The sequence below is a fragment of the Macaca nemestrina genome, chromosome 3 (assembly GCF_043159975.1).
Source record: "Macaca nemestrina isolate mMacNem1 chromosome 3, mMacNem.hap1, whole genome shotgun sequence".
NCBI lineage: Eukaryota > Metazoa > Chordata > Mammalia > Primates > Cercopithecidae > Macaca > Macaca nemestrina.
In genome coordinates, this window is record NC_092127.1 from 157,290,089 (window position 1) to 157,307,287 (window position 17,199).

A 17,199-nucleotide genomic window follows, 5' to 3' on the forward strand; every position below is an offset into this window, starting at 1 on the left:
GCCCAGCTAATTTTTGTATTTTTAGTAGAGACGGGGTTTTACCATGTTGGTCATGCTGGTCTCAAACACCTGACCTCAGGTGATCCACCCAACTCGGCCTCCCAAAGTGCTGGGATTACAAGCGTGAGCCACCGCACCCAGCTTCCCTTTTTTCTTTTTCTTTTTTTAAAGATGAGCACTGAATTTCCAATCTTTATGTACTTTATGTACAGCTCTTGCTGGGTTTTGTACGTTTGGTTATGTCGAGTTTCCCTTTTTTTCTTTACAAAGTTTATAATTTCAATTTAGTTTCTAATTTGATCCAATGATTATTTAGGAGGGTGGTCTCAAATTTCAAATAATTATTTTTATAATCTTTTATATATTTCAAATTTCATTAATTTACGTCTAATTTCATCAAATAATGTGAAATTTTAAAATCTCTATTTTTAAGGTTTTTTTTTTTTCTTTTTTTTTTTTTGAGACAGAGTCTTGCTCTGTTGTGCTGGCTGGAGTGCAGTGGAGGGATCTTGGCTCACTGCAGCCTCTGCCTGCTGGGTTCAAGCGATTCTCGTGCCTCAGACACCCAATTAGCTGGGATTATAGGTGTGCACCACCACGCCAGGCTTTTTTTTGGTATGTTTAGTAAAGGTGGGGTTTCACTATGTTGGCCAGGCTAGTTTCAAACTCCTGACCTCAGATATCTCCCCGCCTCAGCCTCCCAAAGTGCTGGGATTACAGGCGAGAGCCACCATGCCCAGCCCTTTATTTTTTATTTTTGTGGCCAAGTTTATGATAAATTTGTGTAACTACTTAGTAGCCAATATATATATTTGATCAGGTGCAGTGGCTCAAGCCTGTAATCCCAGCACTTTGGGAGGCAGATGTGGGCAGATCACCTGAGGTCAGGAGTTCAAGACCAACCTGGCCAACATGGTGACACCTCGTCTCTACTGAAAATACAAAAAATAAGCTGGGTGTGGTGGTGCACACTTGTAATCCCAGCTACTCAGGAGGCTGAGGCAGGACAATCACTTGAACCCGGGAGGCGGAGGCTGCAATGAGCCAAGATCACACCATTGCACTCCAGCTTGGGCAACAAGAGCAAAACTCCGTCTCAAAAAAAAAAAGAAGAAGAAAAAAAGAAATAAAAGAAATACACATATTCTCTGAAGAATGTATAATTCTATATATATTTATTACAGCAAATGGGTCAATTGGTTTCTCTATGGTCTCCTATTTTTTGTCTACTAGATCTGTCTGGTTCTGAAAAAGGTGTAGTAAAATCCACAAATTTCATTTTTATGTTATCCTTATAACAATCTTCTGATTTATATGTTTATGATATTGTTTGGTGCTTATCTTCATACATTGTCTTTTGTAGGTACTGTTCTTCTCCCTGTTCAGTCCCACCTTTTCTGATATTAATATTGCCTCTCCTAATTTTTAATTTCTTTATATATCTGTAGTATTGCTTTTCCAATTCCCTTAAATATTTCTTTATCACTCTAAGTGTGTTTCTTATAAACAACATATTCACTGGATTTGTTTTTAATCTATTCTGATAGTCTCTGTCTTTTGATAGGAAAATTGGGCTCATTTACATTTAATATAATCACTGATATTCTTTATTTTATTCCTTCTCTCTTGCTTATATTTACTATTAAACTTACTTCATTTTCTTTTTTCCTTCTCTTTATATATACTGGTATGATCAAGTTATAATTTATTCCTTTGTTTCCTCTTATAATTTCAAAATGACATTATACTTTCCCACTCCACTAGTGGTTATGTTCTTTTTTAATACACATCATCAAACACATATTTTATTACTATTATGTAAGAATATATTATTTCCCCACCAAGTTACTGTATTTCTTGATACTTTCCCTCCACCCAATAAGATAAAACTTTAGAATGTTTTTACTTCTTCCTCCCTTTCCTCCAATACCACCTCGTAGGTTTTGCTGAGAAAAATTGTAACTTTTACTCCCAGGCTCTAGTTAGATGAGTCTCATTTATCTTAAGCGTCTTTATTTAACACATATAGTACACATTTTCAGTCATTTCATCATCGTCCAAGTACATTAATATACATACCCATGTATATTACAAGGCTTATTGTTCACTCATCATTTTCGCTTTCTACTTTACCTTCTCATTTCTTGGAGTCTCTATTCTCATTAATTTGTTATTTAGTTACAGTCCTCTTTTCAGTTCCTTCAGATGGGGATACGCAGACGATAGGTTCTTGGAATCCTTTCTGCATCTCTTTCACTCTGGCAGGTGAATGACGCTTGGCTGGAAAGTGACTTCTTGGGTTACTTTCCTTTTCTCTTAACAGGTATACATATGATTCCACTGTCTGATACCAGTCCAACTCTTTTCCCATTACAAATAACTTCTTTCGTCTGGAATCTTATATATTTTTCTCTTTAACTTTGAGATTCAGGAATTCTGTCAGAGTATGTTTAGGCGTATGCTTTTTCTCATCAATCCTGCCTAGAATTTAGTGAACACTTTCAACCTGCAAATATAAGGCTTTATTCAGCTCAGGAAATTTACTTCTATTAAATCTGAATTTTCTCTTGTATTTCACTCTGGAACTCCAATTATTCACAAATTAGATCTCTTGGATCTGTCCTCCCTTCTTTCAGCAGTTGTATAAATTTAAGAGTTAAAAAAAGGCAGATTAATGCTTTTCCTGATAATATCAGATCATCACAAACACCAGGTCAATTATCTGATTATAACATTTGGTACTAGAGGGCAGCCTAAAGAGAAACATATTAAAATACATATAATTTGTACACTGAATAATTCACTCTAATATCAAGTATGACATTTTCGCTATGTTTCAAAATGTAAAAGTATAGTTAGAATGAATAAGATCTAGTGTTTAATAGCATAAAAGGGTGACTACGACTACAGTCAACAATAATTTAGTGTACATTTTAAAATAACTATAAACAACTGAATTGTTTGTAACACAAAGGAGAAATGCTTGAGGGGATGGCTATCCCATTTACCCTGATGTGATTAATATGCATTGCATGCAAGTATCAAAAATATCTCATGTACCCCATAAATGTACACACCTCCTATGTACACACAAAATTTTAAAATAAAAAGTACATCTATTAATTATCTTGTTTTCTTTTTTTTTTTTTAGATGGAGTTTCGCTGTTGTTGCCCAGGCTGGAGTGTAATGGCACGATCTTGGCTCACCAGGACATCCACCTACCGAGTTCAAGCGATACTCCTGCCTCAACCTCCCAAATAGCTAGGATTACAGGCATGCGTCACCACGCCTGGCTAATTTTGTATTTTTAGTATAGACGGGGGTCTCTCCATGTTGGTCAGGCTGGTCTTGAACTCCCAACCTCAAGTGATCCACCCACCTCGGGCTCCCAAAGTGCTGGGATTACAGACGTAAGCCACCGTGCCCGGCCAATTGTCTCTATTTTTTAATGACTTTCTAATAGTAATATATATAGTTTTAAAATAAAAACTGTCCAGACAATTAAGGCAAAATCTAACTCTCCCACCTCTGACCCCACAGGCCTATCCCGCAAGATAACCTGCTGTTCACAGTTTCTTACAGAATCCTTCAGAAATTCTTCATGTGAAACAGGGAAAAAACTTATTACTGTGGGAGTATTTGTAGCTTCCTTCCTCCTGCCTACTAACAACAACAAAAAAAATTGCCAATATTTGCACCCTGACCGCTTCCCACTGGCCACAGCCCCCGCCCCCTTGCATTGTCTTATTGTGTAGATAAAATAAATGGAAGGGAGGTGTGTTCTATAAGAAGAACCAAGGAAGCTGAGATGAGAGATTTATATACAAAAGGCCCAGAACTATTCACTAGGCAGAAGAAAATAGAAAGAAAATGGGAAGGGAGATAGATAAGGCCTAGCAGTTGTAGAGACGTCAGGGAGGGTTTTGGTGAAAGCAGGAGAGGAAGAAATACAGAGACAGAGGCTTTGGGGTATGAGAGTGGGAGACAAAAAGAATATGAAGGGAAACTAATTTCAACTTGTGCTATATAAAACACAAATGTTTCCTACAAGTTCTTTGAGGAATACTGACTTCTGAACATGACATCCTCTGAAACTGAGTCATAAGGGGCCCAGAATCTATTCTATTCACTGTATGTGTGTGTTTGCATTTATATATACATATACACACACACATGTACATAGAGATGTAGAGTATATCGGTGGATCTATCTACACATATCCTTTTAAAAACACACAATGGATCATACTGTGAGTACTCTTTTGCACCTTGCTTCTTTTTCTCTTAAAAGTACAGGCAGTGGCTCACACCTATAATCCCAGCACTTTAGGAGACGAGGCAGGTGGATCAGTTGAGGCCAGGAGTTCAAGACCAGCCTGGCCAACATGGCAAAACCCCATCTCTACTATAAATACAAAAAATCGCCAGACATGGTGCCGCACACCTGTATTTCTAGCTACTTGGGAGACTGAGGCACGAGGATCACTTGAGCCCAGGAAGCAGAGGTTGCAGTGGGCTGTGATTGCGCCACTGCACTCCAGCCTGGGTGACAGAGCAAGACCAAAAAAAAGTACAGATTGATTTTTATCCTATTTCCAAAAAAAGATTTGAGTTAGCTTACAATAAAAGCACAGGAATATGACCTAAAACTATTAACATGACTCTAAGGACAGGAACCAAGAAATATAAGGGACGAGAAAGAAACTATATTCAGATATTCTAGCTAATGATTCCATGAAGGTAACATAAAATTAATAAGCTACTTTAAAAATAGATTCCTATGTAACCCACTGCCAAAAATTTGAAAGAAAAAAATGATTTTACCTAAGAAAGAACAGAACAATGAAAAGAAAAACGTAGCCCAGAGCTTAAGAAGACAGTGAGCTCTTCTTACTCTACAGCTCAGCAAAGAGATCACCAGAGTCTTCAGAGTCTCAGCAAAGAGATCAGCAGAGTTGCCTGTAATTGTTTAAGTAAGTAGGGAAACCACAATAATCTGAAATAATGGGTAATGTGTAAGGCTATTTTGTTGGTTTTCATAAATTCAGATGGATTAGTCAAGAGGCAACTTCAAACAAAACAGTGAGGTCCCACTGCAAAGAACTGTTTCAGAAAGACAGGAAACTCCATTTCTCACCACTCTCTCCTTTTAGCCCCTCCCAGTGACCCTATCCATCTCATCTCTCCAGTCTTGGCAAAGCAGCAGATTAAAACAGAATAATCCTTATAATTCTTCTTCAACATGGGGCTGTGTTGAGTCAGATCCTATCTGTGTGAAGAATGGAGACCACACAAATAAAGAAAACATTTTTAATTTACCCAGACTTATAGCAGACTAGCTTTCAATATTCCTCCCCACTGCACTGCCTGTCATTTTTCTATGTAATATGTACACAAAGTAGATGATCCAGAAATTTGGTATCAATTCTGTGACCTTCTCCACTCCAACTACCATCATCTCCATGCTCAGCCACAAATCAAACTCCCTTGGGAACAAATACCCACATCCTAATACCCTAAACTCAGAAGTTCTCTCCCTTCCTACAATCTCCTTCCACTTTCCCTCCCCCTCAAACTTTCTGAATCTGTTCTTTCCCCAGCTATACCTTCACTGCTCACCTCCACTATTCCAGTCTATCAGCCCCCTCTGGATTCCACTTGACTCCTTACCAGCCTGTATCTCACAGTCAAGCTTTTCAACCTTACATATACAGCGTCCTGAATTTCATCTCCTTTTCTTCCCACACTGACCCCTTCCCATACTGACCCCTTCCTATACCTGTCCTCCAATCACTACCTCTGCTGAAACCAACTGAGGCTTCTGTTTCTCTTCTCTGATTCCTGAGAATTGCTGAAGAAAAGTCACTTAACCGATAAAGGACCAGGTGCTTAGAACATAGACATCTCAGTCTGAATCCTGGCTCTGCTATTATTGGCGGGAAAGTTTTGGCAAATTCTATGATCTCTCTGAACATGTTTCCTAGTCTGTAAAATGGGGTATATCAAATCATTAGGATGCTTCCAGCTGTAACACAAAACCCAAACAAAGGTAGCTTGTTGTCTCTCATAACAAGACCACTAAAGGTCAGTTCCAGGGTTAATTCAGGGGCTCAATGACATCATCAAGAACAGAGGGTTTTTCTTCTCTACACTCGCCATCCTTAGCACATTGGCTTGGGCCTTAGGTTTGTCTCTTCATCGTTTCAACAAGGAAACTGCAATTCCAGACATCACACACAGACACAAAGTCTTGCTGAACAAGAGTGCATTTCTTCCTATGTGTCTCTCTGTATTCATGAGCAAAACTTTTCCTAGACCCATTCTAGCAGAATTCTTGTTGGTATGATCATATATCCACCCTTCAGATAATCACTGGCAAGGGGAAATGGCATTGCCATGATTGGCTTTTCCACCAATCAAAATTCACCTGCAGGAGCTACAGAGGGGTTGATCTTTCCTGAGCACACTGCCACCAGATGCCTGAACAAAAAGAGCTGTAATAGAAATACCTGTTGGGTAGGACAACAATGTCTTGCCATGTGGGCAATAATACCTACCCCAGTGGGTGGTTTATACTGGGTACACTGCAAAGTACCTAGTGGTGCCTAGTTCACAGTAAACATAACGGCTTCCAAATACATACACAAATCCTTTGACATTGTATCCTTCAAAAGGTAGAGCTAATTCTCCTATGCTTCAAAGTTAGCTGAATTTAATGGCTTGGTTCTAACAGAATTTGGCAGATAACTGCAAAAAACTTCCAATACTAAGTCATAAAAGGTACTGCAGTTTCCGACGTGCTCACAAGGATTACCTCTTCTGGGGAAACCAGCCACCATGTTGTAAGGACACTCAAGCAGCCTTTGGAGAGGCCCACATGGGGTCCTCTCTCCCTGGATTTTGAGAACTTCAGACTTGGACTGAAAAATACCATCAGCGTCCCTGGCTCTGAGGCGTTCAGACTTGTACTGGGCCATACTACTGGCTTCCCTGGTTCTGCTGGAGAACTTCTCTGGCTGGAACTTCTCAGCCTCCAAAATTGCAGGAGCCAATTCTCCTGATAAATCCTCTATCTATCTCCTGTTCATTCTGAAGAACTCTAATACCTACACCAATAAGCTACATTAAATAATAATGTGTATTATTTGCCATTGAGTAAAACCAATGCTCCTGAAATATATCCTAAGCTTATCCTGGACTTGGGGTACTCCTTGGCATACTTCTAAATATCCCAGTTGACATGCAATGCTTTTGTGACTAATATGTCAAGCCATTTTATTCCTATACCTGGTTGGATAAGTACCATCGGTGTAGCAAATATGAACATTTGATACTCATCCTCCAGCTCTACTTCTTCTTTTTTGAGACAGAGTCTCGCTCTGTCACCCAGGTTGGAGTGCAGTGGCGCTATCTTGGCTAACTGCAACCTCCACCTCCCGGGTTCAAGCAAGTCTCCTACCTCAGCCTCCTGAGTAGCTGGGATTACAGATGAGTGCCACCACACCTAATTTTTGCATTTTTAGTAGAGACGGGGTTTCACTATGTTGGGCAGGCTGGTCTCGAACTCCTGACTTCAAGTGATCTGCCTGTCTTGGTCCCCCAAAGTGCTGGAATTACAGGCATGAGCCACCACACCCAGCCCCAGCTCTACTTCTAATAAGCCTTCCTGTAAAGTTTAAAATAACATTTCCCAGATCTTTTATGAAGGTAAAATTATATATATATATATGAATACAATAGTTTCTACCAGTTGGATACACTCCAGTGAAATTTGGGAGGCATAAGTAAGGTGAAGGCCGTCTACCCACTGGTATGGCTCATTCTGCTCAAAAGGCAAATGATGGAGATTTTTTTCTACAACACTTTTCTGGTGCCTAGTCACCACCTTTGAGAATGGTTAAGAGACAGTTGTGGCAACAGTGCCATGGTGGCCTCCTGATTCCTCACCTTTAAATTAAAGCAGAGGTAGCAGCTACTAAGCAGGTTAATTCTGCAGCATTCTGGAATTCATCCCCAGAGCCAGGTCTAGAATCCACTTCTCCAGTTCTTCCACCAACTTTCTAAAAATCCTTTTTTTATAGAGCTTTGCATCTATTCAAAAGTAGACATTCTAGTATAATAAACATCTATCTTTCCCATTTACAAACTTACGGGCAATCTTGTTTCCTAAGTACCCACACCCACTTCCTCCATCTCATTTTGAAGTAAATTGCTAATATCGTATCATTTTACATACATATTTCAGCATGTATCTCTTTTTTTAAAATAGAGATCCTTTTAAAAATACAACCACACCATTCCTAAAAAACAATCATTAATTATCGAGTCAATGTTCACATTGCCAACTGTCCTGTGACTGTCAAAGTTCTTCCGCTGAACCAGTACCCAAAAAGGGTCCAAAACTGCAACTGGTATATGCCTCTAATGTTTCAATGCGTAAGCTCTCCCTCCACCTGTGTGGTTTTATTCTATCTGCAACTTATTTAAAGAAATTGTGTTGTTTCCCACAGTCTATCCTGGTAATTGCATCCCGATGGTGATGTCTGACGTATTCCTCTGTCCTCTGTAATCCCTATAAATCGGTTGTTGGATCTACAGCCTTGATCAGATCTAATTGTCCAAGATGAGGGTGCATTCTCTCTGAGAAAATTTGTGTTGCCTTTGTCGGGCAGCTAATGGCAGCATTATCAGGCCGAGACCTCTACCAATTCAATTCTTGACTTGTCATTTTTTTGACCACTCTAAGTGTTATGACTTTGGGCTGTTATTCTGTGAGGGCCAGTAGTGATTTTAACTTGTCAGGATTGATTGATTGATTCATTTTTTGGTCTCTTCTTCTCATGCCAAGACAATATTCCTTGCAGTCCTTCTGGGGGTGGGAAGGAGAGCAAAATTGTTTTATTCATCCCCATCCCCACTGAGGATAAAGCTCTGCAGGGTGTTAGCTTTATGGAGTGTCTTAGTCTTTTAGGTTTGCTGTCCTTTGTCATCTGTCCCTCCACCTCAAAACTGAAAACTAAAACTTAACATGAGTCAGGAGCACAAGAACCTTTTGCAAAAGTGCCTCTAATATTCTCACTTAGATTTCTGACCTAAGCCCCTTTTATCTTATTAACTGTGCAGTGCTTTTAGTGTGTGTTTAATATTTTCATCCAGAATCTTTTGTTTTCCCAACTCTCCCAGTTAGGGGGTCAGTCTGAGTTTTCTAACTAAGAGATGCATGTGAAATAAAGATGTTCCTCGACTTACAATGGAGTCACTTATGTAATAAACTCACTGTAAGTTGAAAATATTGTAAGTGGAAAATGCATCCAATACCCCTAAGCTACTGAACATCATAGCTTAGCCTAGCCTACCTTAAATGTGCTTAGGAAAGTTAACGTTAGCGGGGCTGACTTAGGAGCTGCAGCTCGCTGCCACTGCCCATCGCAGGAGAGTATTGCACCGCATATCACTAGCCCATCACCATTCAAGCTTTGAAGGATGGTTTCCACTAAATGCATATGGCATTCACACCATCATAAAACTGAAAAATAAGTCAAACCATCCTAAGTGGGGAACCATCTGTACATATATCCTATATTAAATAGGGCAGGCTAATGTAGCAATGCCAAAAACATGTTTTGACTAATGTACTTCCTGCCACTAGCACTTTTTTAGCTAGTCCATGTCATTTAGTTTTTTCCTACTTGAGGCTAGAACAGGATCATATAGAGCAACCCTCCCTGAATAAAATTCCCCGGCCCGGTGCGATTGTTCACACCTGTAATCCCAGCACTTTTGGAGGCTGAGGCAGGTGGATCACCTAAGGTCAGGAGTTCGAGACCAGCCTGGCCAACATGGCGAAACCCCATCCTACTAAAAATACAAAAATGAGCCAGGCGTGGAAGTGAGTGCCTGTAATCACAGCTACTCAGGAGACTGCACCACTGCACTCCAGCCTGGGTGACATAGTGAGAATCCATCTTAAAAAAACACAAAAAAACAAAAAAAAACTGTTATTTTCTTTTTTTATTTCCTAACACTTAGAAGTCATCAACATATCAAGAACTAATTTTCACATTATTTGCATATAATGATTAAAAAAAAATGATGTGGCAGAGACTGCTATTCATTCTCCTAATATCCATTCTCTTTCCACCAAGAGAACACCAAATTTCAGCAGAACATGGCAGTCTGAAATAGATAATTTCCCAGCCTCCCTTGCAGCTAGATGTGACATGACCAGGTTCTAGCCAATAGGATGTAAGTAGAAGTTTCCTATGGCAGCTTCCAAAAATCATCTTTAGATCACTAGCACTTGCCTTTTGCTCCCTTTTTCTTTGTCTTTCCTCCAGTAGAATACAGATGTGAGAGTTCGAGATGTGGCCACCCAACCTGGCCTAGGAAAATGAGGGCCAATATCTTGGGTATGGCAGAATGGTGAACTTTCCTAGATTCCCAAAAGCATCAAGAAAAAGAAGACTCCCAGCAGTCCTGGAATTTTTATCTCTGGGATTTCATGGGAAGAAAGAAATAAACTTTTACCTTTTGCCATTAGTATTTTGGGTTTTTCCAAAGTACCACCTTTCTTATAAAGGAAGAAGGCAGACTCATAAATGGCAGGTTTTTTTTTTTTTGTTTTTTTTTTTTGTTGTTGAGACAGAGTCTCGCTCTGTCACCCAGGCTGGAGTGCAGTGGCCGGATCTCAGCTCACTGCAAGCTCCGCCTCCCGGGTTTACGCCATTCTCCTGCCTCAGCCTCCCGAGTAGCTGGGACTACAGGCGCCCGCCACCTCACCCGGCTAGTTTTTTTTGTATTTTTTTAGTAGAGACGGGGTTTCACTGTGTTTGCCAGGATGGTTTCGATCTCCTGACCTCGTGATCCGCCCGTCTCGGCCTCCCAAAGTGCTGGGATTACAGGCTTGAGCCACCGCGCCCAGCCAAATGGCAGGTTTTCAAAGACATATACTGTGGAGCCACAACTCTCTGAAGAGAACAGTAGAATATTATCTCTTTATAAGTAACTACTCGAAGACAAATGCAGCTGCTCCATATTAGGAGTCAGAGAACGCAAGTTCAAGTTATACAACTCTGACATTAAACAGCAAACCAGTTAACTTCTCTATGTGGCTTTATTCATTAAATTGGGATAGCACTACCTACGTAATAAAATTCTCTTGAGATTTAAAATATAACATACACAAAAGTATCCTACAGTATAAGTCACTATACACATAGTAGTTGATAAGAATAATTATAACTCTGGATAAAAGCTCTATCGCATTTACACTGTAACCCCAGTAACAAGTGCTCTAAATATTTGTTAGATAAATGTTTTTAAGTCTTTGCGAAATGAGTGAATTATTCTGCTTTGGACTCAAATATTAAGTCCAAAGGTCATTAATATTATTTAAAGCATTACTTGAGTCTCTAAGAGATTCTTTTTTTTTTTTTTTTTTTTTTTTTTTTTTTTTTTTTTGAGATGGTCTCACTCTGTTGCCCAGGCTGGATTGGAGTTCAGTGGCACAATCTCGGCTCACTGCAACTTCCACCTCCCTGGCTCAAGCAATTCTCATGCCTGGGATTACAGGTGTGTACCACCATGCCTGGCTAATTTTTTGTATTTTTTGTAGAGACAGAGTTTCACCATGTTTGCCAGGCTGGCATCAAACTCCTGACCTCAAGCAACCTACCCGTCTCAGCCTCCCAAAGTGCTGGGATTACAAGCATGAGCCACCATGCCCGGCCTCTAAGAGATATAACTTTTAATTTTGATGTCAGTCAAAAGATACAGGGTGTGAGGAGAGAAACCATAGCTAATCCATTTATCTGGTTCAAAAGTGGACTCTTATTTGCTACAGAAAATAGTTTAAAATAGAAGAAAAGTTGTGGTACAGAAATAAAATTTTTATGACACTTTCCCCCTGAAATTACAAAGTTACACATAAAAATATTTTAAAATAGTTAAACCACTAACCCTAATACATCAAATGAAAGATTTCCTCACACTGGACTGTGGCTAAAGTATTTTATTAAATTAAGTATGTAATTTGCAAATGGTTTCATAAGAAATTTTAAAAGCAAATTTATAAAACATTTTCAATTTAAAAAGTACAGAGTTAACAGCAAAATTACATTTTCTTTACAGTACAAATAAAAACATTTTTCTGATATACCATCTGAAAATTTTATAATATATTCTCCAACTGATAGCTGCAATATTGTATTTTAATGAGAAGCCTCACAGTTAATCCAATCATTTATTAATAATAAGTTCATCATTGGACCATAAAAGTCAATTGCTCAACTTTAAGGAAAATAATGAACTTTGTCATCACATAATATGAAGTTATAAACGGCTCTTCAGGCTGTAGATGTGTTCTAGCCTTGTTTCTCTATTAAATTCTGTAAAGAAGCATTAAGTAATACTGTAAACTTGAATCACATTTTAAAAATAAGCACCATGTACATACATTCTACACAAACTACTTTACCTTTTAAATGACACTTTTTGGCCACATAAACATTAAATCTGTTTTCTTTACGTGGAAATAAAAATTAGCAATATTTAACTACTTCACAGAAAAATTACCAAACTTCACCTCATTGCACAATGCAAAAGCACTTAGAAAAAGCACTTGGAAAAAACAGCACAAGTGGTTTTTGTCTTTCTTATACATTTAGTCATTTTCTTAAATTGAGAGCAGTTAAAACATTGTCAGAGCAATTTCCTGAGTTTCAAAAGTTTCCAATTTCCAGCTCAGAAACAACCAATCTCGCTATTATACATGTCCACTTTCTAAGCATACAAAACACTTGAATTCAAAAAGAAAAGACCTAAATAAAGGATGGAAACCATCCAGAAGAGCAGTATAGCTTTTCTTCTCAAAATATACTACTCAAGATGCTTTAAAGTCAAAATTTCTACTATATAATATGTCCTATATTTAAAGGCCATAAAATTGCAAACAGTATGGAAATACTAACCAACTGTAACTTATAAATAATGTAGAGAAATATGAAGAGCCAATAAATGTAAATGTAAAAAAAAAAAAAAAAAAAAAAAAAAACCACTTCCATTTCTCTCATTGGAATAACGAGACAGACAGACTGAAAATACTGTTAAGTGTCTAATGTCGCCCTGGTCCAACTGGACACCGTCTGGGGTTTCCACATTAGTTCTCTTTTTCCATCTGGGAGATAATGGTAAGAGACTACTGAATGAATATAATTATTACTGAAACCTTCCAAACTATAGAAGTGCTGTACTTTTAAAATATTAAGTTTACAAAGAATCATTCTAATGAGTCATGTATTGGCACAAATATACAGATTGAGTGAGTATCCCCTATTTAAAATGCTTAGGACCAGAAGTGTTTTGGATTGCTGGGGTTTGGGGAGAGATTTTAGAACATGTGCATTATATTTACTTGTTGAGCATCACTAACCTACAAATATAAAATCCAAAATGCTCCATAAGTATTTCCTTTGAGCATCATATCTGTGCTCGAAAAGTTTCAGATTTTGAAGCATTTCAGATTTTGAATTTTCTCATTAGGGACACTCAACCTACACCAATACATGAAAACTTTTATAATTTCCAAACTATCTTTGACATACAGGATTTAGAAATGGGTAATAGAGAAATCTTTTATAATCCCCAAACTATATTTACCTCGGGCATACAGAATTTAGAAATGGGCAAAAAAAGAAAGGAGGGATTATAAACTTTTCTTTCAAAATTATGTGTTTCTTAAACTATGCTAGATAGTGGCGTGGGAGGCAATTTGGAATTAAGCAGCTTCATAAAAATACGTGATGCTCAAACTTTGCCTGTATACTTATCAACAATGATTAAGATATATGATTTATCAAAATAAGGCATAATATTAACATTGATAAAGTAAACAAGTAAACAATATAGCTTTTTTCATTTGAGTTCTGCCCACAAATACCACACCTCTACTTCTTTTGACTGCTCCTTCATTAATCATAATTATAATATTGAAATAAGTCTAGCTGAAGTGCCCAAAAGTGATGATTTTTAAAACCAGGTAAGGAAATATAAAAACACAGAGTTAGTATGCAGCTGCACACATTCCAGTAACTCCACATTTTAACATTGTTTTTCATACTTTTAAATCATACTAATTTACACAAAGGAATATCTTATTTCATTAACAATTATAGTTTTATAGTAAGTTGTTTAAAGGAATTGCTTTATTTTTAATGTATAGAACTGTTCTAGAGACTACAAAAGTGTGCTAAACTGTTGGCACTCTTTAAACAAATTATTACAAACGTAAGTGTGAACAATACTTCAATACCAGTCACTAACCATTTCTAAATAATAAACATGTATTTTTATTTTTATGGAACTAAAATTCAATGATAAGCCTCTTTATTTTAAAAGCATGCAATCATGATATATAAAAAAATGTTTTGGGGTTTTATTTTCATTGAAATGTTTGCTCTTTCGGAAAACCATTCTGTACTTCAGGATTCTTTTGGTACCAGCTCAATCCTATAATTCCTGATCTAAATTTCTTTTTTTAAGCTTAACAAAAAGCAACAAAACTGTTCGTTAAAATTATATATGTTGAAAATATTCTCCATCTCCAAAGACAAATTTAAGCCATTATCTCATATTGGAAAATTACACTTTACCATATTATAACCTTCTTTACACAGGTTTAACTTGCATACTAACAGAATTTATTAGCTAACCAAACGACAGAAGTTAATGAAAGCTTCCTTTGAGAAAGTTGGCTCTTTTTCAAAACAAAAGTGAAAATATTTTAAATTGTAAGGATTCCTCTTATGATTATAACCAAAATATTTTTTTTTCTTTCTTTTTTTTTTTGGAGATGGAGTCTTGCTCTGTCACCCAGGCTGAGTGCAGTGGTGTGATCTTGATCTCGGGTCACTGCAACCTCCACCTCCCAGGTTCAAGCAATTCTCCTGCCTCAGCCTCCCAAATAGCTGGGATTACAGGCACATGCCACCATACCCAGCTAATTTTTGTATTTTTAATACAGACTAGGTTTCACCATGTTGGCCAGGCTGGTCTCGAACTCCTGACCTCAGGTGATCCACCTACCTCAGCCTCCCAAAGTGCCGGGATTACAGATGTGGGCCACCGCACCAGGCCAATTATAACCAAAATATTTTCTACATTTGTTTAATAGAATTTTAAGCTACTGCAGTTTTAAAATTACATGCCTCAAAAATAAAATATAAGTATTTAGTACTGTCTGAAATACCACTTATACAGACAGTTCTAGAAGCATTTTGATAAGGCAGCAACATCTGGAAGATATTTAATCATTTCTTTTTCTCTGAAAACTTTTCTGTCTATAGAAAGTATGAAATTACAATATAATCTCAGACCCAACTTTCTTCCTATAAAATGCACACAGAAGAACAGAACAAAAGGTAAAAGATGAAGGTCATATACAAAGCAGAAAAAAGGGCAAAAGCATGTCTTCCTTCCTGTAGGATATGGCAAAATAAAAGCATTTTATGTGTTTAGTTTTGAAAATAAAAAATATTCAAGTGTTTTTGTTAGATCTCCTTTTTTTCTTTACTACCCACTACTATGTCTTTTTCTTCTTTTAATACCACCCTTTGAGGGGCATGAATCATGTCTCAAAGCACTTTAAATACCTCTCACAGAAGACTTTTAGGACATTACTAAATGTCACACAACAGTTAATACGAAGGCAACCTTTTCTGAGAAACAATCAGAGCATTTTAAACTTTAAAACTGTAGCTGATAATTTTCTTAGATATTTTGTAATCAATAAAATTTCTCTGTAATATTTTTAACAGGTAACATTTGCATTTGATTCAGTAAAAAAGCAAATTAAACTCGCTTGGGTTTTGCAAAAACATAATTTTTTTGTTTCATAACTGAATATTATTTATAATAAAACACACCTTTAAGGTAGACTTGACTGAATTACTGCAAATAAAAGTAATTTTAACCTACAAACCTTCATACTTCTAATTCAAGGACGTCTATTTTACTTTAGCATGACTTTCAAGCACCCTGGTTTAATTTCAGAGAACCTGCAGAAATGAGAAAAGAGTTATTTTAAAGATGAAAATTTCAAATTAGCTAAGGAATATACCTTGTAATCAATTCCAAGTACCTATGCTTAATATAATATTTACTACCAAAGTATTAACCCTTATTAAGTCAATATCCAAGACCAACATCTAGGTTTATGTTCCTTTTATCTACGGTCAAAAGAAATACAATCTTAAAGCTGGGGGTTGCTCCTGACTTAGTAGTTAGTATAACTTAAGATTTGTTAAAACTCATGAGGCCTGAATTTTACCTTCATGAAAAAGAGTATGCTGTAGGAAGAATAAAGTTTTGGTGCATCATGAAAGCACCAAGAAGAAATCTCTGATATATCAGGTAATTCTGATTAATCTGGCCATGCAATGCTTTCAGCTCTATCCGTAAAGAATTTAAAGGAAGACTAGTCTCTAAAATAGATAATTAATCTCAACATGATAATGTTCCAGTCTAACTACTCCTTTTATAAAAATAACTCTGATGTGTCACCTGTTTTATGCTCATAACTTATGCTACCATTTTCAATAATGTAGCCAAATAACATCTTATTACATGGCATAAAATAAATATGCTACACTGAAATTGGTGGGTAGGAGTTAATGATACACATCTGCAGGAAATCTATCCATCAACGGATTTTTCATCTTTGACTTTCTTGTCATTTTCTGTTATTAAATTATCACTTAATGAAAAAGAACATTTCATGTTTGTCAACACAGGTCATTAATGGCATTTAACTTATGAAAACAAATACATTCATATTAAATGGAATATTTCTGCTAAAGTTTAAACGTACCTAAATTATAACTATATTTCAATAGAAGCCACCCAATTCCATCCAAAATCCACAAATACTTATTTCCTTTCTAAAGAAGAATAGCAAATCTTAAAATATGATACATATTACCTAATTATTTTGCATATTATCAAATAAACATATTTTCTTTTAGAACTTTAAATTTATGAAAGTTTTATCAGATGATTATCGGCAACAAACACATTTTTCCTTATTTCTGGTTTACCAGACAACATAAATCCAGCAGGGAAAGTTATATCACAATTTAAGCATGAATCTGTGGCTGAAATCAGATGATTAAATTTCGTTAACTATTTTAACAGATTGTTCTGAGT

At 36.9% G+C, this 17,199-nt stretch overlaps 1 protein-coding gene across 14 annotated transcripts in view; it reads right to left on the reverse strand.

Annotated features, from left to right (window-relative positions):
- Positions 1-1,188: 1,188 nt before the first annotated feature.
- Positions 1,189-17,199, reverse strand: part of LOC105487725 (NEDD4 binding protein 2) — a 109,449-nt gene continuing 93,438 nt past the window's right edge. For 11 of the 14 annotated variants that reach the window (XM_011751339.3, XM_011751333.3, XM_011751341.3 and 8 more), the window contains one exon: positions 10,126-16,052. In XM_011751339.3, the coding sequence (XP_011749641.2) occupies positions 16,007-16,052 (46 nt within the window). In that variant the 3' untranslated portion in view covers positions 10,126-16,006. Of the gene's footprint in view, positions 2,507-10,125; positions 16,053-17,199 lie in introns of those variants that run through there. The other 3 variants (XM_071093697.1, XR_011621344.1, XM_011751336.3) reach the window with 3 other exon arrangements.